The sequence below is a fragment of the Scomber scombrus genome, chromosome 16 (assembly GCF_963691925.1).
Source record: "Scomber scombrus chromosome 16, fScoSco1.1, whole genome shotgun sequence".
NCBI lineage: Eukaryota > Metazoa > Chordata > Actinopteri > Scombriformes > Scombridae > Scomber > Scomber scombrus.
In genome coordinates, this window is record NC_084985.1 from 8,339,285 (window position 1) to 8,364,467 (window position 25,183).

Consider the following 25,183-nt stretch of genomic DNA (forward strand, 5'->3'; position numbering starts at 1 on the left):
CAGTAACAACTGAACTTGTCATTCCCAGCAATCAAAATGAAACTTCAGGAAAATGACAGTGTAAGAAATGTTTAAATGCATTAATGCTTAAATATGCAAATAAAGGGAGATAATTATCCTAAATTGTGATACAGACATTAAAAAAATGTAAATTTAAAGAGCCAAGGGACATAAAAATGGCTAGAAAAGTTAGCTCTACTGTTTCTGTTTCTTCTGGTTCAAATATGAAGCTATTTACAAACCTCAAGAATGCAGATGTGATGATAAATCAACACTGCTGCCACTTCCTTCTTTCAAGAAAGTAAGGAAAGGATTGTAGTACCTTTTGTTTCCTGAATTTTTAAAAAACCCCAAGCTATGCTCAAATTACAATAGTTTCACCTTGTAGAGTTGAAATATCTCTGCAACTGTCACTTGACTTTTTCTGGCCCTTTTTATATATGAAGTCAATCCGATTTTTAGTTTTGTAAGAAATGTTCCAGCATCTACACATACTGTATGCTTTATCATGTTGTCAAAAAGTTATCCAATATACAGTAGAAAGCACTATCATTTGCACTGTGATCATGCTCTTTTTGCAAGAATACAGTAGCTGTCACATAAGTTGAACAAAACCTAAAACAAGTTTTTTCAGATCTTATCTCAATGCTGGTTAAAATAGATTTGATGACTCCAGGAAGAGTAAAGAGTAAAACAAAAACATTTTTAAGTGAAGTATATGGACAGTACAGATCATTTAGAAATTCACATGATACGAGTCACAGACGTCATGTTGTGGTAAAAATAAAAAACACTTGTCAGTTCCTGTAAGAATATTGAGGACATGAATCAGTCACACAATAAGTAATGATGATAATGGTAGGTAATGGTTTCTTGGGACGTTTGTAGGGATTCAGATTGAATCTCACTTAGACCGAACACCATGACCAAGTCAAAAAGACAAAGTCTGCATATTTGGAACATTTTGAAGTGTGTATAAAGTATGCTGTGTTTTGGCTAAACTAAAGCAAACTTATTTAATATGCAATTCATTAAATTATTTATTTATCAGTTTCCTGCGTCATGATTCCCTCATCAAATTTGACAAACATGAAAGTATCATGAAAATGTTCATTTTGTTTTCTGAAGCACTGGTATGTGCATGAATGTGAGAGAGCTGAATTTGCATTTAAAATATTGTTTTTCCTGTAACTTCTGTTTTGAAATTGTCCTATTATTTTGCTTTCTTCATTATTTTATGTTTATTGTGTCAGTATATTACATTATCAGGCCCATAAATTGCAGTTAACTGTCTAATATAATCAGCATTTACAATATGAGAGACAACATGAAAAATACAGCTAAATAAAGTTAAATTGAATACCTTACTCAGCTTGTTGATAATTATGTGTTTGTAATAGAGGAACTTCCAGAGGAATAAGTTGACAGAGTTGACAGTTTAGTTGATGCATAAACAGCTAAAGCTGAATTTGTCCTCCTATTTTTGCTTGAATCTGTGGCTATGAGCTGATGTTACACCTTCCATTTTCTGTGATGTATTAGCATGTCATTTGTACAGAAGATTTCTTTTTTGTTTATGTTAAACTCAGCGTGGTACAAATCTGGTACGGTACCACTTTTGCTATTTTTGAGGTTTGTCAATTAAGCTCAAATTTTTGTTGATAGCTTCATATTCAAAGCAAGAATGGTTATAAATGTACTTTCCATACACATAAACACAATGTAAATGTGACCTGGTCATTATTTAGCAGATATCTGATGATTAAAGAAACAGATCAACATGTTTCAGTAAAGTACATACGCCTTTTAGCATGCTGTATTTTTGCTGCAAATGGCCAGTTCAGTTGTTTCATTGAGTGCAGGTGGCTCAGTTGGCAAAGCAGGTCCTGATGAGGTCCTTGCATTCCTTTTCTCACCAGCTTGCCACAATCAACCATTCATGAACAAAGTGATTATGTGACAGGGAATTTTATGCATTTGTTTCCTTGACCCAGGCAGGAAGTATAGTAAAAGGTCCTCAGGAATGCATCAGGGTGATATAAAAATAGCTGCCAACAGCACAAGTGGAATTAGAAGCTTTAAAAGAGGTGAAGCTGCTCACACCGATGTTGAAGCCTTAACATCTTTGAACATTTTGACTCCAGATCAGTGAGTATATGCTTATTTTTATTCATATTTGATTGCTATTGTTTAAAAGATTATTTGTTAATTGTCACATTTTTATCTCAAAGATATATGAAAATAACTTAATCACACTGAATATTTCCTCAGTCTGACCAATTCATATTTTAACTTTTCTGTTTCTTTTTTCTGTAGGTGTCTCTTGATACATGAAATAATTAAATTAGAGAAGTAAGAAAGCATCTGGTTTCTTTTATTAAGATTGACTCTGTCCTAGAAAAATAACATCCAGGGTAAATTAATCTGCCTCTTTATCAATTAGTTTCACAGAATGCAGTACATTGCCTTATTCGTTCTGCTCACAACCGCTGTCTTGGCTGATGGTAAGTGTACATTTAAAATAAATAAATAAAAAATAAGCATATTTTCTTTTGAATATGCTCAGATACAGAATGTCTCTTGTCTTTACAGACCGGCTTCAGCACTTCTCCTTCTCCCCACCCGTGGGGTCAGGAAGTGGCACCCAGTACAGTCTAACTGGAGAGGGACGGATCACAGCTGTCCGAGTTTGGGAGAACTTCAACGGCTACATCTTTGGGTGAGTATAAAACATTTTAATCTTGTTTTAAAATGTCATCATACACGTATTGGACAGATCTGGATAATGTTAATCACATAATAACTTTGTTTTATTTGCTCTGGTGTGAAACATATTTTAAATGTATAATATTATGTTCTAACATGAGTTGATATAGGGCAATATATATTACTACTTCATTGTCATACATTTGTCAATTTCACTTTCATCAGCTTCCAGTTCCGCTATGGCTTCGTCTGGTCTCCTATTGCTGGTCACAAAAGAGGTCAGGTCCTAGAGATGGAGTTGTTTGAGGGTGAAAACATCGTCCAGATTTCTGGAAAACACAATCACTACTTGTATTCAGTAGTTTTCACCACTAACAGAGGCCGCACGCTGTTCGCAGGCCAACCCGTTGGCCATTCATTCAACATGTATCCTGAACACGACGGGGCAGAGCTGCGCTTCATCAGCGGCAGAGTTCACGGAGCCATCACCTCCATTGGAGCCCACTGGGCGGATGTCAATCCAGCTGCAAACAGAACCGGGCACTGAGAAGGAGAGGAGAGTAGTTGCTGTTATTTTTCAGAAATTCAGCCAAACCAATTGTATGACAATCACAATTTATTTCAGGGTTGTAGTTTTCTCTGCTGTGCTGCATTTTTAAAATAATTTTTAATCATTTTGACATCATGGCTGAATCATCTCCTGCTGAGCTGTTGATCGTGAGATTTAAGCCATTTTGTTGAAAACATCTTTATAAAATCCTTGATTATCCTCTCTAGAATCTTTTTACATGTAAATGTCTGTGTCAAGATTTTAAACCACATACTTGAGTGATCAAACTTAACAGCAGATGGCATTACTATGTGATTTATACCATAATAAAACTTTGTCTGTCATGCTCATCTTGTCTGACTAATTTGTACATGTCATTCAAAAGAATAACATAAAAAAGAAAATACTTTCATGTAAAAAGTATTGGTTGATTGGTTTATGAGTGGAGCATACTTTTTTTTATTGTAGGCCTACTGTACATTATTACAAATTATTCCAAGGAGAATTGTATTACTTGACTGTTTTTACGCTAATATAAAAATGAGAATTATTAATGTGTATACACCTCCTGATAAGGCAATGAGAGTTAAGATATTCATGATATTCATGCATGAATTAATAATTGTAGGACATCATACTGTTTTATGTGGAGATTTTAATGCATATACAGATTCCAAAGATTGCATCCCCTTACAGCCCCTCAGAGTTACTGGAGAGGGAAGAGCTCTTAAAAACATAAGTGAATGCTGTAGTGTTAAAGATGTCTTCAGGATGTTACATTCTACCAAAATAGATTTTACTCATTTTGACAGAAATATCCAAACAAGGATCAACCGCAATTATTTCACAGAGAGTATTACTGCTTTAGACTATAAAACAAATATACTGGTATATAAAAGGAAATTTCATTATAGATAATTTAAAGTTTTTGTTTGTTTGTTTTTGAGAAAATTGAAAATCATGTATTATATGATTATTTACCTCAAGGCAAACTGAATCTGTGACCACCTCTACACAATAAATGCAAATCATGTTGTTTCTTTAAACCATGTGCGGCAACTCGGCACAGTAGAAACACCCCAGAAAGATGGTTAGAATTGCAGTTTTGATAATAAACAAGCGTATGCTTGGCTGGTGCTTGCAGATCACGGTGGGTGGAGTGAAAGACACACAGTGATGACACCACTGCTTTAAGTCATTTCTCCTTATCATTAAAACATGCACTACCTGAGCGACACAATCTTTCATGCTGCTGTATTATCCAGATAAAAATAGACCATTCTAAAGGGAATAAATGAGCTAAATGGTTTGTGATATCCTGTCTGAGTAAACTACAAAATAAATAAATAAATCAAATCATAGCAAAAGTTAATATTTTATAAGGAAAAGGTAATCACACAGAGCTTTAAAGGAGTCTCAAGTGAATGAGTGTGTTAATAAATACTTAAAATGCACAGGATGTCTCAATATGGCATTACTAAATGGTTTAAAAGGAAAACAAATAGCATTTGTCTGCAGTTTGTTTGACACTAAAACCAACTGCTAACTTTAGATGTTGTCTGTATGATTCTGATCTATACTCTATAGAGCTCAATTAATTCAGCTGAAATTTAATAACTTAAAAGGAAAGTTTTCTTTTCCCCCTGAGACAGTCATAGTCACCCTTTACATTTGCTTAAACAGCCTCAGTCTTACAGGCCAGGAGATCTAAAAGTGCTGTGGTCTGCTCTGCTCCTCTACATTATGCTTGGTACAGGGAAAGGACTGCTGAGCTGCATGTATTCGGGCAATGAAACTCAATCTGTGTTAAAATGACTATGCTATGCTGTATTGCCAAGCTACTGGTTATTTGGTACATTAACACATACTCAAGTATTTCATAAGCCATAAAGAAAGTGCTAAAGAGAGACCCACATAAAAAAATATGCAAGCTGCTCTGAATGTTTAACGTAAGTAGCCAAAAGCTAGAAGAGCTTGTGAATTAAAACTTCTAAAGTCTGTTAACAAAACATATGCCTGACAGCTACAACTCACGCTGTCACAGTACAGACAGAAAGAATCAAGTATGTACAAAAATAGCAGCAAGAATTTCTTTGGATAATCCACATCAATTCATCCACCAAGCGTCATAGTCTCCATATTCCTTTGACATTGTTTTTTGTGTGTCCACTGAACAAACCCAGGTCAAAAAGCATTTTAAATCCTCCTCTTAGCCCTGCTTGGTAATGACTGGGATTAGTTCACAAGTTCCATTGTGCCAGCAAAGTAGCTTTAAGAGGATTTCCAGTAACAGCTTTGACCCAGGTGTCACTATCACACCAGCAGAGTGATGATCACCCCATCGTCCTGGCCTTGCCACAGCATCTCTCCCTCAAATGCCACTTTCTCATGTTTCCTGGCTCTCAGCAGAATCCCCACCACCTTATCAGAGATCCGGACATATCTGTCAAACAGCTCTCCAAACGTAACTCTGGTCTTCCCGTCCGGATCCGGATCAGCCATAGTCCGTAAAACGTAACACATGTCATCTATCTCACGGTGGATGTGTTGCTCGGCACGTATGGCTCTCTCTGCTGTTTTAGTGCCGTCCTTGGGGCGTCCATAACCATCTTGGCCTTTTTGGAGGCGGAGGGACATGGAGTAATCGTAGTCAAAGTATTCACTGAAGGGGTTTAGTTTCTGGTTGACGGTGTGCTCTGAGGCCCAGTTCTGCCAGCGGCTCTTGAGATTTCCCACAGCGCTGTATTTATTGGAGAGGGCGTTGATCTTATTGGCATCCTCAGCTTCCTTTTTGAACCTGGGAGGGATGTCAGATTATATTACAAAGAGATAAAAAAATACATATATTACCCTCAGTATCTGTTCTGAACCAGCAGGTGAGTACTTGTTGCTTTTTTATTTGGTGTTACTGTCAGTGCAAATGCAGGCCTGTCAAGGTTGGATTACCAACCAGGCAAAGCAACAAAGGAACCTCAGATCTCAAATATCCTCCATGTCCAACATTTAAGTAGATAATAAACTTGGTCCTGTATTATTATGTGATATGGTCTTGTAGAGGAGCTTTGTGTCAAAATCTAGTTCCAAGAACTTTTCTTTAGTTTAGTTTATGTCATGCTCACATGTTGCATTTGCCTAAATAAAATGGTAGTTTTCCAGTATAGGGAGTTTCTGGGTTTCTGTGCAAAATAAAACTGAGCTGCAATCTATACTGTAAACATGTGCACTGTACTTGACAGGGAGCTTGATGGAAGCAGGAACCCAAATTCTTGCTAAAATATGTTACTGCAATTCTTACAGTAGATTCTACAGATTATTCAAATACGCTCTTGTGAAAGTATTGAGAAACCAAAAATTCTTTAAGATAAGATATGAAATCTTAACCAGATTGTGTCTTTAAAGCTATCAGGAAATAGTCACTGAACTTTCTGGGAACTGCTACATCCTGCAAAACTTGCCAACAACCAGCCTGTTTTGTGAAATTAAACTGCCATTATCCCCATACTTAACATTGGTTTTAATTTAGATCACGGGAATGTCTCGCTTCATCATTCTATTTCAAAAGAAAGCATAACATTAAATTTCCCTAAACTCAAAAATGTGTTTCTCTTGTTCATTCAGTTGGATGTTTGAGCTGCATTGTGCAGAATGATTTAAGTACAGAGTTTGACACTAGGAGACTGTTTGCACATTCTTCTGCTGAATGTCCCTCTTACCTCCCCTTGAATTAGATTTCCAGGTGTGTACTTACAAGCATAATTTCTGACATAGTTTGAAGCTAATTGTGGTCCAATATGCAACTTATACAAATGTGATATGGAAACATGAAGCCTCCAGTGCATGTACAACTGAGATTGGACTACAGTGAAGTAGGAGACATACTTTTCAAAAGTGGAGATATAATTTTAAGAATTTTGATGTAAGTAATTGATATTTTTTGTGGAAAAACCTAATCAGACACAAACTTTATTAAAGCAGAGTATTTTTAGGCATCTTGAAATGTGCCTGCAGGGGATCTTTAAGGAAGTAATGATACTACAGGGTGTCCACAAAGTCTCTTTACAATTAAAAAAATTCTTTACAAAAGCAATTGATGAGATATGTTAATCAGATTTGTTCTATTTACTCAGTGGTTATCAAAGTTTTTAATCACATTGCATTTGTGTATCAAACAAAGATACGGGACATCAACGACCTGAAGCAAAAGATCACTGATGCCATTGCCACCATTGATGAGCCTCTGCTACAGCGAACATGGCAAGAAATCCAGTACCATCTTGATGTGCTTCATGCAACTAATGGTGCCCATGTAGAGGAGTATTAAATGATTACATTTCCACAGATTTATCTATTCATTTGCTTTTGTATTAAATTTGTTAAATTGTAAAGAGACTTTATGGACACCCTGTATTTCATCTGGCCCTTAAGAATCAGTACGATGGAAGAATATTGCTGTATCATTATGTTTCGTTGTTACTTGTTATCCCTTAACATGTTTGTTCAGAAACAAATTTCTCTCTTCACTACAAACACAAAATCAAGCACACTCTTCCTACTCACATAGGCACTGAGGATTTTTTGATCTTCACTTCCAACCCAGAATCTTCTTCAGAGTCTTTTTCTTCTGCCTCTTTCATAGACACTGTCCTGGATACTTCAGCATCCTCCACGTTTAGTCTCTCCATTACTACAGGTTGTTGACTGTCCTCTCCATCAACACTGCATGCAGGTTCCTCTGGTCTTCCCCCCTCTTTTTCAAGCTTCCGTTCATTCTCCACCTGCTTCCAGCTTTTGGTCAGTGATGACACCATGTTGGAGCACTTTCTGAGCCGTGTTGGTGAGCTTTTCTTCTTCAGCAGTCTGTCAATCTCTTCACCTGAAGGCACAGCCTCTTTCTTGATCCTCTCAGTGAGTAGCTCGATGCCAGCACTTTTTTCCTGAGCCCCGCTGGTCACAGTCTTCACCACCTGCTTTGTTTTGATAGGAGACAAAACTGGTGTCTCAGCTGAGGCCTTGACCACCTCAGTCTTGGCTACATCTTGGGTCTCCTCATGAGGAGTTGATGTCTTTGGAGCCTCGTCGGCTGCATGATGCTGAGGGGCTTCTGTTGGCGGGTTTTGAGCAGGTAGAGGCTCCTTGGGGACCCATGTCGTTTTAGGTGCTTCTTTTGGTTCGTTCAGCCAAGAGGGACACCAGCCACTGGGTTCGGTGGCCTGCTTGCTCTCGTTCTCTGTCACCCATTGCTGCCAGCTGCTCGTCAGGCTGCATACCGCGCTAATGGCGCGCAGCTTCTTGATGTTCTTGTTAGTGGATGGTTTCCTTTGGGAGGCTTGGCCAGTCTGTTTGTCTGACATAATTACGTGTTAATGAGTAAATTTAAGCACAAATAGTCCCCCTAAGTGAGCTGTCAGATTAGCATGGACAAATTCATCTCCTCTCTGCTCGAATCTGTTTTCTGTAACTTTTCTCCCTCTGTTGCGCACTACCCTCACACTCAGAGCTACAGATCTGAAATGAAGAGCAAACCCTAACATACCGATAGAAAGTATTCAAGTCATCCAAGGCTACCGTCCTGATCATCTTTCCCTGACACTGGTCACCCCTACAGACTCATGTTTCATCACAGATTGTGGAGCTTGTAGCTACAAGTAAACACGGCAGCAGACCATGGGGTGCAAATATATAATAATCTGTCAGGGCAAATACACATGCAAAGAATACCAAACATGCATCTGCAGATTAATATGTCCCTGGGCTTTCTGTTACTAACATACTAATCTCAAGAAATTGAAGCAAAGAACCCATAGCACTCTGAATCAAGGGAAGTTTACAGAACGCTACTCACCTCATCTGTGTTCCTTGTGACCAGGTACACTAGGGAATAATCTGATGATCTTGTGTCTACATATAGTAATATGCTTAACTTGTCATTCCTGTTGTCTGGATTGACAGTTAGCACTGTTTTCATAGAGTAAATAGAGGTAGTCAAAGGTTTCAATGCATCTACAACTTTCCAGGAAGACATGAAGAGATGCAAAGAAAAAAAAATCTCAAGTATCATTAATCTGACACCAGGAGTGGTATCAAATTGTAGATCCAGTTCTTACCTTACAAATATTATTTATTATTATATATTATCCACAGGCTTTCAATTCTGAACTCATTTCACAAGTATAATTGCCAATAAAAAAAGAAAACTCTTCTCATACTATACTGTAGGGAATATAAATACAAGATCAAATGTTGCTAGAGAACCAAGAACAGAAAATACTTCACTAGTGTGAAGCTGTAGCACAGCTTTATAAAGCTTAAAGGAGACACAGCCAAGACAGAAACAGAGCGTGTCACAGATACGAGGAGACATTTAATCCGAGGTGAGAAAAGAAACAGGGAACTTCTGACCAGAAAAGAATGTGATACCTGGAGAAGACAAGGATGTGGTTTAGTCTTGCAATGCAGCTGGCCTTAACACTGCAAACCTCAAAACTTTATGCTTTGCAAAACTGAGCGTTGACAGAGGTGTTTAGTGATGGTTTAAGAGCTGTGTTTTATGTGAAGATACAGAGTGCAATTTTATGCATGTTGACTTTCCAAATCCATGTTTGCAGAGGGGAGCTTGTTTATAAATAGAAGTTGGCACACGCACACGCTCACAGACATGAAGTTGCAGCTGTTGGCAGTCTGTCATGGTGAGTGGAAGTGACTCATCGTGCATCAAGCACAGGATGTCTTCTCAAAGCATTTCAGTGTGATATACAGCTCCATATTCAGGTCTGAATGAAAGAGTGGTGCTCCTCCACAAGGACAAACAGGCTCATTACGTCAGTTTGGGGATGAAATTTAAAAGAAATGGGTTAAGCTGCTTTGGCAATGGACCTGGTAGCAAGAATCTATTAAAGAAACAAATGTCAAATGCCAAAGTATTGCATTTTAAAAGACACTCTTCCTAATATTTAGATTATGTTAAAACAGATGATAGAATTTTCTCATTTTTAAAAACACACATACAGAAAAAGTCCACAGACAATAAACAAAATCTCATCAGCCTCCTTTTGCTACTCTCAGTTACAATGACAACATGTAATAATAAGAGACTCCTGCTAACATATTGTGGCAAAAACATCTCTTTTTAAAAAAGAAACCCTCCAACCACACCAAAGAAATTCTTTGTTTTTAAGCAGCACACAAGAAACCACCAACTTCTTGAACTGTTTCTTTGTGCAGCAGGTCTTTAATTCTTAACATACAGGAGCTTTAATTAGCTTTAAAGCCAAGTTATTAAGAGGGTGAGTTTTATCATGACTTCAGCTTTTCTTCTGATGCAGTACTGAAGGTTGAGGATTGTGTTATTCCAGTAAAAAAATTTACATTCTCACATGAAAATCATCATTCAAACTCAAGACTGTAGTTTTTTTGATAGTATGAATCCATGAGATATACACTTTTTAAGCTCATTTCCACAAAATCTGGCCTAACATATTTGGTCCTATAAATTCAATGCTAAGCTAAAACTGAAGTTCTTGGGGTATGAACAAACTTTGGAACATTATGAGAAGCTCTGGCTTGTTCTTTGTTATCCAACAACAATATATCAATACCCCCCCCCCCCCCCCCCCATTGATTTAAATAGTTTAACAGACAACTGAACAAATAAAATGCAAAAAGTTATTTTAGAGTGAGTTTGAACATTTTGTGGTGAATGTGAGGGTTGTAGTCTACCAATAGAGGGCAGTATGATTTCAGTGTTGGAGCAGGTTGTCGCTCCACAAGTACACAAATACTTCTCCACAGCCCTTCATGCTGTTAATGAAGGTTTGTATTCATGACACGAGTATAAACATGAAAACCAATGAATTACCGACCTATCATAGTGTTTAAATGAGAGTAAAGTGTTTTGCACTGTGTAGCACAGTTTATTATAACAATATATTAGGAATGAATTTGATGCCAGCATTTCACACTATTTATCATTTTTTTCATTTTGATTTATTTGACTGCCTTCAAAATGACTTTTGTAGACCAAAAAAACAAACAATCTCACTTTATTATATAGTACTATATTGCATTCTTTGGTACACTGAATGAAACAACAGTGAATTAGCACAGAATACCAAACACGTCTCAAAAGTCAAGATAAATACACGTATATCCATTAAAATATTATTAACTGTTTTCTGGCATCTATCAGACTTAGCAAAGCTGAAGTGGAATAGTGTCCTCAGATGGTTTTAATTGTGTCCAAGTCAAAAAGATATTCATGTTGCAGGTGGGAATGCAGCACATTTCCTAAATTAAAGGCTACTCTGATGATTTGAGCCAAAAGGACTGGGTGATCAACCCCACTGAAAGCTGAGGAGGTCCAGAACTGGAGAGAATGCACCTGTGTCCCCTGCTGCTTATCAACATCTGTACTGTGACTGAAGCTTTGTTTACCTTCCACAGCTTGTTTTGAGATTGTTTTACTTGGCAGGCCATATGATTATGTATTAATTGCTTAGGAATGCATCTGTGAGGATTTCCTCTGTTGTTTCTGTGTGACCCCCTTAATGTGATGTTGGTTTGTGTTGTACTTGAGATGATCTTCTTGAGTTTATTCGCAAAAAATCAATTAATGAAACACTAAAATTCATAAATGAAACAGCTGTAACCAGGTTTCAGAAGATGTTTTTGATTTCCTGTTTGTAAAGTTCAATGGATTTAATATCTCTTCACTTACAACCTAATAAACAATGACTGGCAAACATAATGCTGTTGACGTGCAATTTGAAAGAAATACCACTTAACCACAATTTTGATGCAACTACATGATGTTCTTTTCTTTCCACACCGCTGACCTCAACAAGGAAGCCAACCGAACAAATCTGTCCTGGCCCGGGAAAAGTAAACCACTATGTACTCCACTAATACTTCCTTCCGAAGAGGCTGTATGTTATGTTATTGTTTAGCTGTACCACTTGGCCCTAATAAATTAAGACGAGAAAGATAGTAAATTGAAGCTACTTCAATACAGGGGTCAGTGAGGAACAGCTAGGGAGCTAATAGGTTACCTCGTCCCCTGCAGAGGGACCGACAGGATGACAAAGAGTGCTGCTGGAGCCAGACAAATTCATTAGAGGCTGGGGAAGAGTTAAAGGTCCTTGGCTTGGATTTATATGACAGGTTTCAGGACAATGTTTTACATGATGAAGCGGATGGAAGCAGGATGGAAGCAGGAGAGGAAGGAGTATGATAAAAGATAAACCAGGAGCATTTAGTAGTGGCAAGTGTTTACAGTTGTGGAGGATTTAAACTGCACTGTTTAATGTTCGAGATGTCCTTTTGTGACACTGATAACTGCTAATGGCTTTAAACAAGTCTAAGAGTCTACAACTATGATCTGGCTCTGAGTGGCTGGATTTAGGCATAGCAGTGCTTTGAGCTAATGCTAACATCAGAAAGCTAACATTTGCACGTAATGACAATAATAACATACAGACACTTAGCAGTTGTCTTGTTTTACATGTTAGTTTAGCCTTTAAGCAGGTTAATATACTCACTAATGATCAATGAACGCAAAAGTACAGCTGATGTCAATATTTGTCAGGTTTTTGAAATATAGCAGTTTGACCTGATGATGACACTATATAAAATTAAAGGGGGTGCCTATTACAATTCATCATTTATGTTCCAAATTTCTTGGCAACCAATCAAAAAGATACTTTTTGCTTGAAGCCAGAATGTTAAGTTAAACCACTGGACCATAAACAACCAATGTACCAACTCCACATTAGCTGTAAGCTAGCCAGCAACGGATGCACTGACTGCGTCTGTGGGAGTGTTTCTGTGTGTTTGTATTCAGTTCAGCATTTAACTGAACTCACCAGCTCTGTCATTTTCCTATAATAAAAATATATGTGCACATTTTTCACTCAAGTTGAAACATTTTCAACTCACATGGATGCCTCTTGGTGTCAATTCATACTGCCCCAGGTGTGTTTGCTCCAACCTGCATCTTTCCACTGACTCTGTATGCAAACTCTAACACGAAAATTTGATTAGAAATACTTTCTACACCCCCCTCTTTTCTGAAATGAGTTTTAAATAAAGCTAAGAGAGCCAATGAATCAAATGCATATGCTTAAATATGCATATGGACATCATTTCTTCAGGAAATTCACACCGATTTTCAGTAGATATCCCACAGTACGCAAGCTACTTTTTCTTTAATACATTGTTTCTTCTGGCAGCTTATTGGCTGTTTTTAAGTTAATATGTGCAAGCAACAAGAAAAATAAGTATAAGTGCAGAAAGAGGTGCAGCAAATGTGATAGAATAGTTCAGAAAATTAGGACAAATTAGATTATTATAATGATTTGCATCCTGGATCCTCCATGTTTTAGAGATATTGAATGTGTTAGTAAAACATATGGGCTGTTTGTCTTGAGACATATTCTTGTTACCAGAGATCTTATAAAAACATGTTGCTTTTGGCTTGCATTGCGTCAGTCAGCAATCACACTTCATTACTTCTGACCGCAGCAGCCTCTGGAGCAATAATTGGCCTCGCACTTCTTACTTGTTACATTAACTTTTACAATATCACCGACTCTGAGCTCTGAAATCAAAGGCCCAAAGTAGGGCATGCACATTGATTCTTCCACTGTGCCTTTATCCAATATGTCATACTTAGTGATGTTCATATATTGTTTCCCATGGTTTTTTTGCTAATTTTCCAACTTAACAAATAGTGTTAGAGTAGACACATAAAATATCACAAACAAATGAGTATTTTTGCCTGTTTAACATGATTTAAAGTCACTGTGGGATTCATATTGTGTTAACAGCTGATATTTCTTAAGCTCTTAGATAACTCTTCCAACTAAAAAGCATTTCTATGTTATTATCAGTTTGAATGGCCCCTGCTGGGGCCTGCAGGCTTTCTTTGCTTCACACCCTCTGTGTACACCAAGTGTCATTTTCTCTCCCACAGACCATCAATCAAATCAACCTCCTTTTGGGTTTTTCTTTTTGAGGGAGTCCCTCACCTCCACTCACGTTTACATTCTTATTTTTCTCAATTTGTTTTGTTAAACCTCAGGAGTTTGTGATCAGAACCAGAACACTGCTGTCCAGAATTGCTTTATAATTGACAGTGTAGTAATATAAAAGTCTTTCCCCTGAAAGTTACCTTGATAACCAATATAATATGGTTCATTCTTAGCATAAACGTAAAGAAGCTAGCCTTTAGTAGTTGTGAGAGACTCGAGATCGGATAACTGGTTTCTGTATTTGGTAGATTTGGGATTTTCTAGATTTACTCTAGATTTGGAAATGTCCAAAATAGATTAACTTGGAATTGGTATTGTCTAATTTTAATAAAATGTTGTTTAATAAAATGTTCTGCATGCTTTAAGAAAAACAAACATTCTCTCATTTCCCAAAACACAGTTTAAGTCTTAACAATTATGCAGAGACCACATGGATGGTTTGGGATTATACAGTAGAGTCTCCTGCAGTGAAAAAGATAATGGTTTGCACGCATTGATGTCAGCATTTGATAATTTCACGTCAATTTGCATCTGATAAATTTGTGAGTTCATTCCCCAAGTGCCTTTTTAGCACTGTACACTGTGTTGTTTTAGGTTTTTGCAGTATTTTGCTTCATCAGTTGTTCATTCTGTGCCAGGTATGGGGTTGAACAGATGATTTCTTTAATTGCTCATCTCGGTGATTCTCCCACAACATCAAAACATTTTAGATTCAAACATTAATAAGACTCAAGCAAAATTATATCACTTTGACAGAAAGCCAAAACATTGTGCTTTCTTTGGCCTCACTATGTGTGTTGCTCAGAAATGCAGCAAGCAAAACACACTTCCAATAAAGATTGAAGAGAGGAGTTGGCCTTTCAAGTTTTTACTGGAAGCAATTGTGAAGTGTGAAAATAATATGGGATAGCATATAAAAAATGAAGGCGATTAAACATGTATATAAAAAAGAAGAGATACCATAAACAAGACCAAAAGTAAATGAATTAGTATGGAAACTGGATTTACAAAATTAAGCTATAATGGTGCTTTCAAGTAATGACAGCTGAATGGGAAGAAAATCTCTTGTTATTTGACTTGGAACCGTTTACACATTTTCTCAGATGATTACCTTGCTGCTAGCCGTGAACTCACACAGCTTAAATGAGCTGAATGAGCTACTTTTGTTGTGAATTTGGTGCAGGCCGTTAGCAACTAAAAGTTAAAAATTGAATGACAGGACTCTTGATACTATAGTAGGCAGCAAGTGAAAGCCAATATTATTAATATAGAACATAAAATATCATTATGCTTTCACGCTGTGTTTTGAAAGCAATCTACTGTACTTGGCTTTAATTAGGAGTGCTGATCAGGTGTCATGGCAGTTTTTCATCAAGGGTTAAGACAGCATAGAGAGCATTTGCAGTGTTCCTTGTTCACAATACAGGATTGAGACTTGTGACCTCATTTAGTTTCAGAGAGCTTCTTTTTCTTGCCTTTTAAAGCCCACGGCTACATGTGGTCATTCATTGACACATCATAGTTCAAATTCAGGGTTCCTTGAGGCTCAAAAAGGCCTTTTAGGTCTGTGGTGTTGATTATAATCTATTTTTTTATCTCAGACATTGACAGGCAAATATAATATCCCCACTTTTCAAGTGATAATTACAATTTGGTGTGACTGAGCAAGTCTCTGAGCAAACATTTTTGTGAATGTAATGCCTAACTTACTGTAGATTTTCGAAACTGGAAAGCAATGGACTGGTTACATGTCTCTTCATCCTGGTTTTCTCTGCCCTCTGCTGGCCCCAATGCTGCATCCTGGTCACCTTTCACTGTTTTTTGTTCTGACTTATCCGCCTACCTTAAATCCAACAATCTCAGACATAAGAAAATGATGGTTTTAGCTCATGAACATTTCTTTTTACATATACTATTTCAATTAAGAATGCATTCTTAAGACATTTTAGGATGAACTTAGATTTAACGTAAATGAGCAAAGGCAAAGAGAGATGTTCTATTTTTATTTTCACTTCCGTTCTCAATGTTTTTATTCATTTCTATGTAAGCCCCAAGTGTTCATACAGCAGGTACTGTATTCTGTCGTATCTGATCTGGTCAGGGTCCAACACTGTCTGTCTGCGAGCAGCTCAGGCTCCCACCTCCCTCTGGGAGTCCCATTGCCTGACCACCCCTCAGCTTTTTCCTCAGCTAACAGGAAAGGATCCATTTTCAAAAAAGCAACCGGGCAGTGGATGTAAGGAGTTGGTGGTGTGTGGACGTGCATGCACAGAGGAGACAGTGAAAGTGAAACACCTCTTTGCTTGACATCCTGAATGTCCACTGGAGACAAAACTTCCCCCAGTTTAGAAGTGGTTCTTGGTACATCCTGTCCTCACCACCAAAGGACAAAAGCTTAAAACCCACATAGGTGTTTGCCAGCTTATGCGGACCCTCTTCACACTCCACTGCTTCAGACCCTCTATTGAACACATTCCAGTGAGGGTGTCGGGTCAGTGCAGGCGCTGAAGGACATGCAGTGGTTTGTAGACTGCAGTAATTTGTTTAACCTCTGATTAGGCCAAGGAATGTCAACTATGAAGAGACACTACAGGTCCCGACAGTGTTGTTTGGCACTTTGGCAATCTGTCATTGCCACTATCCAGCAAGCAAGCAAGTCACCACTCAAGACAATAGCTTCTCCACTACCTGAGCAGAGAGGCAGTTTCTAATCTTTGCACCATCTGGTTCGGTCCTGAAAAAGGCGGAAGAGAGCATGACTGTCTATCTTTATGATTTATCTCATGTCTTTGTGTGCCGATAAGCTTGCTTTGCATGACATACAGTATAGCATTTGTGTAGGAAGATTTAAACTGATGTTGAAGATATTATCAAGAGAAGGAAGTCCTTTTGAATCTAAATCACATCTGCATAAACAAAGCCCAAATTTTGGAACCCTGACTTAAAAACTCACCTCTATCATCACATCAATTTGGCACAAAAAGTTCAGCCGGAATGCAGATTGAAAACATTAGTGCATCACATGCTCTTTATTTAATCTAGCAACACAACACTGACCACATGTTACAAAAGATGTTTAAATAAATCTACAAATCTAGAATTTAATGAGGTAAAAGCAGAGTTATCAAAGGCACATTTCTCCAGGGTTATTATCTTAACTTCAATGTTTTATGCTCAACTTCAAAACACCATTCTACTTCTGGCAGAGAAAAAACAGACAAAGAATAGCTTTCCTCAGGAAAGCTGCTTTATGCATACACACATTAAATTATGCCATTTTAGTACGCTAATAAACATGTCAATTGTAGTTTTACAAGTTCCAGATACACTTTATCTTCTCACCACATGTACCTTTAGTAAATACTCCACAGTAGATTCTGTTGTTGCAAGTTACTTGTTCACACGGATCACTTGGTGGAATCATTAATTTAATGCTTCATATCCAACTGTAGCTCCTTTTTTTATAAGCTGTATTGATGAGAAACAGGCGCCATGTCATGTTGATGTCTGTGAAAAAATATTTTGGACAAACTTCTATTTTGGACAAATCTTAATGATTGGCTCTTTGTCTTAAGGTCAGAGGTTACCGTATGATGAAACTAAAACGTCATTGGCAGGACCAGAATGACCAGAATGATTTTATGGTTAAAAAAAGGGATACACTGATATGAACTTCAACCTCATTTTTTTATGAGTTTTGTACACGAAGGACACCAGCTTAATATAAGCATTTACATCTTTGTTATTACGGAGGAGTCACGGCATCTCTTAAAATACCCATTACATGCATATGCAAACGTACATTAACTTTTTTCCATATGCACACAGCTGCAAGGGTTACATATCACTAAATATAAGCTTCTAAATTAATGTTCTTGTTTTTCATATTCAGCAGAGGTAAGATGATCTGAACCTTGGCAGGTATAAGTCATTTCTCAGCCAATAATAAAGGCAAATGGATCTAAGTCCAGAATCTAATCCAATAATAACCTCACATCTTGAACTCTAAAAATAATCACACTGTATCAAGACAGCAAGTGTGTAATTGCCAACTAATGCTGCAAGTGACCCTCATAACTATTACCAACTGCCACTCCACATCAACACTTAAATTTACATGTAGAGGTCACCTTAAAACTGAGTGTGTGTCTTATACATAATGCAGATAGAAAGTCAGTATACACTGTACAGTACAAAAGACAATTACAATTTCACCTCACTTTGGATATTGTATACAGTTTGGATAACAATAATAATACTAAATACACAATATATAATACAAATGAAACCTTTATGGGCTGTTTCAGCAACATTTGAATACAAAAAGGCATATCTCTTATTCGTCCCCTAAGAGCGTTCCAGATAAGTTCTGTCCTGCAGTTTAAGAGTCAGTCCTGCTCTGTAATAGCTGCTCCCATTCAGAAGAGTTCAAGTCCTACACATTATTAGACCACAGGTCCTCAGAAAAACTTAAAAAATGTGTTTAACATAAAGCTTGAATCTTCAAACAAGCTGACAAATGTGCACAAATTCCAGGAGTGGGATAACACCCCTGAGCTCCTTTGTCCTTAAATTTGTGAATCTGGTTTGGAACAGAAATCAGTTTCAGTGAAACATATCATGCTCTGTCTTCTTCCCCCATGGCTGCTTTTCAGTGCAGTGAGGGAGGTTATGAAGCAACAGTAGCATGTTGATCCCACAGTTTTCGATCTGTGCACAGCAACAGCTCTGGGGAAGAACCAGATTGATTAAAAGGTTCATTGGATGACTCCCATGGCCAGCGAAATGAGATGAGACAAGAGGATAAAGTATAAAGCGTCCCTCTAGTGTGCCGCATAGCCTGAATGAAGTTAAAATTTCAGGAGTTCAATAGACTAGGAGAAGTCCAGTGGACGGATCATCATGGCTGTGGCTCGTAGTGAGTAGCTGGGACCCTTGAAGTAGTGCCACTTGATACCGTTCAACTTCCCTACATGTTGTCCTTGAGTGAAGTACATGCCGTTAAGGTTGGATGGGCCACAGGCATCAAACCACCAACCTTAATAGAGAAAATGAAGACAAGAAAAATGAAAATATTAATTTTGTAGCAATATTTTGTAATATTTTAGTAGACAAAGAACATAATGTAACCTGCTTCAACAGCCAAACAATATTGTGTGGCATCAAAGCAATACATTCCAAAGTCACAATGGCTTTTACAGTAGGAACAAAAAAAAAAAGAAGCTTTGTACACGTTGTACAAGTATTGACATGCAAAGCATGATCAAGCCTAAGAGTGACATAAAGTGTCATTGAAGTGTTTACTGGTAAAGGTTGAAAGTTTCCCATGGCCTCTCCCGCAGGCCATAGCAATGGCTCAGACACCATTTCACCGCTATCTGCTCCATGTGTTACTGTCACTGGGTTCATTGGCATGCCAGTACCTGTTGGTGAATACTGTCGTTACCTCGCTCTATTTAAAGCAAGAGTCCATGTGCGTGAGCTTCAGAGTTGTGTATGGCATGGGAAACTTTTATACTGATCCCAATGTGTGACATTTTATCATAAACCATATCTGGTATTCAGGGAAAAGGTAGATGTGCATTGACTTTCATGGGATTTTTGTATCTTGACTGAACATAAGGGTATAAAGGATATTTTATTTAGCAAATAAATATTTCACATGACTAACTTCATTTACTGGACATACCATCTTCCATCTTAGTGATCCAAAGCCATGTCTTACATCTCCACTTGTAAACACATCCTCACTGATACACAGTTAGATATAGAACATATGCTTGGCATGGCATGTGTCAGTCACACAATGACAAATGGCAGTGCTTTTTCTCTCTACTCTAGATTTGAATACCACTGCAGGCTATGACATTTCACAAGAACTTTAATCAGGAATAATGCTCTGCCCTGGATTCTGGCACAGGTCACATCGATATAATGTTTTACATTGATTGCATAAGACATGTACACATGCACAAATACACAACATAGCATTTAAACCTGTGGATACTTCCTTACATGTCCACAACTACATATAATTTTAAGGATGCCAGTGAGAACTGAGTCTGAAATTGCACTCATCATTTATTTTACATGAGTGCTGCACTTGACATCTTTGTGGGTGGACCAAGGTTGTGAAACTTTAAAGCTGCCATAGTCAATGTTATACATAATATTTATACATATTTATATTAACAATGGATCAAATTACTCTGTGTAATGGGAAAGGGACCACAAACCCTGAAAATTACCATTCAACTCTGCAGTTCATTTTTTTTAACTCATTGTTTTGGTTTTATGGCCAGCAACTTGTTTTGATTTCCTTGCTATCATTTCCAAGAAAGAGGCAGCGGTTCCCAGCAAGAAAAGCTCTTTTAAACATACCGTATGCTACCTGCCCAGCACCAAACAACAAACAGACAAAATTAGCGACTAACTGATTAACATAGTGGAACATTTTGCAGCCAAATATTTCCCTCATGGGTTGGTGGAAAGTTTCAAAAGGTGGCCAGAAACATGACCCCAAATGAATGCTAATGCTGTTCCAAGTATGACGGAAGAGTAAACAAGCAACTGCTAATCTATATATATATATATATATATAGTTATATATATTTTATATACATTGCTGCAGTTTTTAGCTTGTTTGCTTCATGCTACATAGTCAGTAGATAGTGTACGAGACCAGGCACAATCGAAATGGTGCAAGACAGTAGAAAGTACCAGTCAAAAGTTTGGACGCACTCCAAACTTTTGGCTGGTACTGTAGTTAATACTGCGATGGAGGCCCACAGGATTTGTGTCTGGTAAGCAAGAGTTCTGTTCTGTTCTGTTTGGTGATAACATGTCTCAAAGCGTCTGTTGTGCAACCTGCTGTTTTATTTTATTGAGATGGTGTTTTTTTCCCCTCTTCACCCATAAAGCAGAAAACAGAAAATGTGTCCAACTTGCCATCCCTTACTTGTTGATAAACCGCAGACCACACAAACTCTGTCACGCACATAAACATTCAGGGTGCACAGCAGCAATCTTTTAGGATTTATGATCAGTATCCTTTCTTTTTCCAGGCCAGAGAATTTTACTGACCTGTAAAAACAATGTGGATGTCTTCTCCTGGAAAGAAATAAAAAAGTCTGAGCCAAAGCAGTTTGTTCTCATGATGGAGGGATCCTTCCTACCTCCTACTGACAGAGCTTTATCCCTACTGTGTGTGCTGGTGCTGGGCAAATATATACATTATATGTGTCCACCTCATATCCTCCTCCGTATTCTTAACATGGCATGCTTTGGTTGTCTTCATAAACACAACAGACAAGAATTTTCCTATTCCAGACACTTACATCATTTGATGTCAGCCCTGCTTTTATAAATGCAGGGCATTAATCAGATGATATACTGTATATACTATAGCTAGCAGACTGCTGGGTTCGGACCAGCCTTGACTCAGGCTGCATGTTGTCATACTGATCCTTTGTGGCTGGCCTTAAGCAGGCTATGAATCAAGCAGAGTAGGGGTGTTGATCAGTGATCAGATGCCAGTTCTCTTTAACCCACTGCATTCACAATGATCTAAGAGGTAATACTGATCTTAAATCTGCACTTAGAAATGCTTGATTAGAACCAGGTCAGGACTCCACAGCAATACAGCTGCCATGAGGTGACAGCGAGGGTCACTGGGCTCCACTTACACTGCAGTAGAAGCAGTGTCATGTTAAACCTCTCTGACACTTGGTGCCGCGCCCAGGGATTTTTATAATGTGCTCGTTTCCAGCTCCAGTGTAGTGGGGAGGGGATGTATGAATATAGCCTAATAGGTGGGGATAGATGCATAAGTGCCCACATTAGCCAACTGTATGTCTTGCAAGAGCAGGTTGCGATCGTAATGACCTGAACTAATAACTGGGTTATGGACATTGTGGGTTTGCTCATAAAGTCAATCAGAGCGAATTGCGTTTGGAATGGCAGATGGAGAGCTCATATAATAGCGTTGCTTTCTCATAAAAGCAAATCTTTATTGTCTCCCTGGTACCATATAGATACAAATTAAGTTTGTACTTTCGTACTCACCAAATTAATTGCTGGGGTCTGGGAACAAGAAGACATTGCTAAAAAAAACATGATATAGGGCGAGAACTTGGTTTTAAACAAACCCTCAGGTATTCCAACATTATTTGAAAGCAAAGGCAAATTCTACAGAGAATTATCACCCAACTCTGCACTTTGAAATAGCTCATAGATGCTTTTTAGTAACATTCCCAGATTAGTGTAGTGAGCACACCGTTGTTATTTGCAGTATTATTGATGGCCTAAACTTTGAAAACTTTATAATAAACCTGTATTATTCTTAAACCAGGAGGTTGTTTAAGTCTTCTGCTTTGCCATGAATGATTTCAACAATTCTGTTTATTGTTGCACTTACCACCAGTTAGCATGAGGGCACACTTGCACATGCAGTTGTCATTGTCCATGTCCTTGGTGCTGAAATCTGCTCCATGGATTACTAGACTGCTCTGTCTGCCTGCGGTCCCACTGTGGCTTTTCAGGAACAGCCTGAAAGACATCAGGAGAAAGAAGAGGAGGGAGTCAGGACATGAAAACACATCAGGGGGAGGAAGAGGGGAAAGGAGTACGGTGGTGTGAGCAGTGTAAGCAATAAAGGCAGCAAGAAGACATAACATGCTGCACGAAACGTCTCCTGAGAGATGTTTGTTATTTGTAGTGATTGAGTACATGTACAACACCTGGAACAACATTAACAGGGTAGAGAGAATATAAAATAAAGAGTGAAAGCAAGAGAAAGAGAACATGTGAAAGAAATACAGATGGAAAGTAAGAGAAAGACGGAAAAAGGAAAATGTATGTTGTCTGAGGAATGTCTGGGAAACACATTTCCATCTGCAGCAACAATGTGTAAATTTACACCATGGCTAGAGACTAAATCATTAAAGACTGACTTGACAGCTAAACATAGAATAAAAACAATAAGCAACCTGTTTAACTTATCATCCATCCCTAACTGGATAGGCTGACTATATTCTCTCTGGGACTTCGTGTCCAAGTATGCCATGTTTTACCTTTTTTATGTTGTACTTTTCTGTCCTTCCTCTTTTCATGATGTTATATCCCTTGCTGCTAGAACATTTAAAATGCTTCCTTTATTAAAATATATTATATTATATGACAACACTGCCGGTACAGAAATATTTTTACATCAGGCCTAATTTAAAAGGATCTTTTATTTAAGAAGCATAGTGAAAGTAAAAGTAGACTACACACTGTGCAAAATCTGCAATATATCAGTTCTCTCAGGGTCTGCTCACCCCAAAGTAAACATGCAGAACGTGCAACAACTTAATTCATGGAGTACTGGTGAACGACTCAGATCCAGGTAGTCAGAAGCAGTAGAGACTGAAGGTGAAAAGGTGTGTATTAGTGTACAGACAACTCATCACTTAAACCTGGTGGGTGCACCACTGGATGCAAAAGTGTGAGGTTTGTAGATTTTTTGTTTTACAGTATTTTATCAGTAATAACTGTAAATTATTAACCATGCTTTTTTTTGCATTACATTTTTTATTAGCAAAAATGTACATAAAAACAGTATTTACAAAAGAATGATCAGGATTAGGGAAGTAGTAATAACAAGTTGTTGCTGGATAACTAAGAATTAAGGACTACTATAAATAGATGACTGATTGACTGATACTACACATTACTTTCGAGTGCTAGATTTTACTATGTAAATGAACCAGTCTGTCCGTTCCTGACCACTCGCTCAGTTTAATTAATTCTGAATCAGCTGCTAAAGAGCACAACACTAATGTGTGAATACTATATTTCTTATTATATGTTCATATATTGGTGCAGATTACCAAGTTGCTACTTTTTAGTAATAAATCGTTATTTTATGAAAACCTTACGATTACTTACAGCTATAAGTACCCTCAAGTAAACTGGTAATCCAAGAAAACACTGTTTTTTGTTGTTTGTGTTAACTTTTTGACATTTTGTTTATGAGTTTCTGTAGGCAGCATGCCATACATGTCACTTTTGTGTATACAGTACATTAAAATGACTTACTGTGAGTCATAAACTATTACTCTGAGAATTCATGTCATAGATTAAACATGATACAGAGAGCCTAAGGTATTGTTACAAACTATGCATGTATTTGTATGCTGAGTAAATGGAGCAATGCTATAATGAATATAAAGCTGCTATGATTGTCCATCCGATGTAAGAGGTAACCAGAGTGTAAGTATTTAGGTTTCCATCTTTAGACTCTGTGAACTGTGTACGTCATGTCTAGATAATAAGCCATCCTTCCAAACTGAATTCCTTCTCATGTTCAGTGCTCAATAAACACATTCAAAACTAATAAGGGGCTTGGAAGCGGGTTTCTCCAGGGTGTGTCCCACTGTAAAGTAACTCGAGGTGTGACTTGGAACGGATGCATACAAATTTATCAGTTCCTGCATCCATTGGAAAGCTCCAGCATTATCAGCAAGAGCACATTCTGCAGCTTGCTCTACCCTGATTTATTACACATTTGCCTTTTTCTATCAATGTCTTTGTTTCTCTCTCATTCTCTCAGTTTCACTTTCTCCCCTGTAGAAGAGATTGCATATCGAAAGAACAATGCTGGGGCACCATGCCAATGAGCTCTCTATTATTAAGTATGGTTCACTCTCAAAGAAAGCAATTTCCTGAGTTCACATCTCGTCAACAGGGGACCATGGGCGTGTAGTGAACCTTGCACCCTTTTCGGGTTTTCCGATGAGAAAGTAACAAATACAAAAACAATATTCTGTTTTCAGGGGATGTAGAGCACTCTGCATATACCTTCAGCCTTCGTGAAGCTTGTGGCTCTGAGGCATCAGGTTGAATACCTCAAAGAATAGACTGG

General features: G+C 37.8%; 4 protein-coding genes across 4 annotated transcripts in view; 1 reads left to right on the top strand and 3 right to left on the bottom strand.

Moving 5' to 3' along the window:
- Positions 1-25,183, bottom strand: part of sdc2 (syndecan 2) — a 401,227-nt gene that overhangs the window by 133,631 nt on the left and 242,413 nt on the right. The window lies entirely within an intron of this gene.
- Positions 2,453-3,253, top strand: LOC133995881 (zymogen granule membrane protein 16-like). The gene is made up of 3 exons (XM_062435393.1): positions 2,453-2,504; positions 2,593-2,719; positions 2,932-3,253. Exons 1-3 carry the CDS (start codon positions 2,453-2,455, stop codon positions 3,251-3,253), a joined length of 501 nt encoding a protein of 166 aa, XP_062291377.1.
- abrab (actin binding Rho activating protein b) lies at positions 5,490-8,607 on the bottom strand. Its single transcript, XM_062436491.1, has 2 exons — positions 7,814-8,607; positions 5,490-6,053 (listed from the first exon to the last, which is right to left on the bottom strand). The coding sequence occupies exons 1-2, from the start codon at positions 8,605-8,607 to the stop codon at positions 5,570-5,572; spliced, it is 1,278 nt and encodes a 425-aa protein (XP_062292475.1). The 3' UTR covers positions 5,490-5,569.
- Positions 18,591-25,183, bottom strand: part of angpt1 (angiopoietin 1) — a 52,540-nt gene continuing 45,947 nt past the window's right edge. Inside the window, exons 8-9 of the mRNA XM_062435857.1 lie at positions 22,697-22,827; positions 18,591-19,318 (exon numbers count right to left, since the gene is read on the bottom strand). Coding sequence (XP_062291841.1) covers positions 19,155-19,318; positions 22,697-22,827 — 295 coding nt within the window. The 3' untranslated portion in view covers positions 18,591-19,154. The remainder of the gene's footprint in view (positions 19,319-22,696; positions 22,828-25,183) is intronic.

Excerpts from the sequence above, each read along its gene's own strand:
- LOC133995881 (XM_062435393.1), top strand. The coding sequence starts at position 2,453 with ATGCAGTACATTGCCTTATTCGTTCTGCTCACAACCGCTGTCTTGGCT. Across the intron at positions 2,505-2,592 it reads AACCGCTGTCTTGGCTGATG|ACCGGCTTCAGCACTTCTCC; the intron begins GTAAGTGTACAT and ends TTGTCTTTACAG. Across the intron at positions 2,720-2,931 it reads TTCAACGGCTACATCTTTGG|CTTCCAGTTCCGCTATGGCT; the intron begins GTGAGTATAAAA and ends CACTTTCATCAG.
- abrab (XM_062436491.1), bottom strand. The coding sequence starts at position 8,607 with ATGTCAGACAAACAGACTGGCCAAGCCTCCCAAAGGAAACCATCCACT. Across the intron at positions 6,054-7,813 it reads AAAAAATCCTCAGTGCCTAT|GTTCAAAAAGGAAGCTGAGG; the intron begins GTGAGTAGGAAG and ends CATCCCTCCCAG.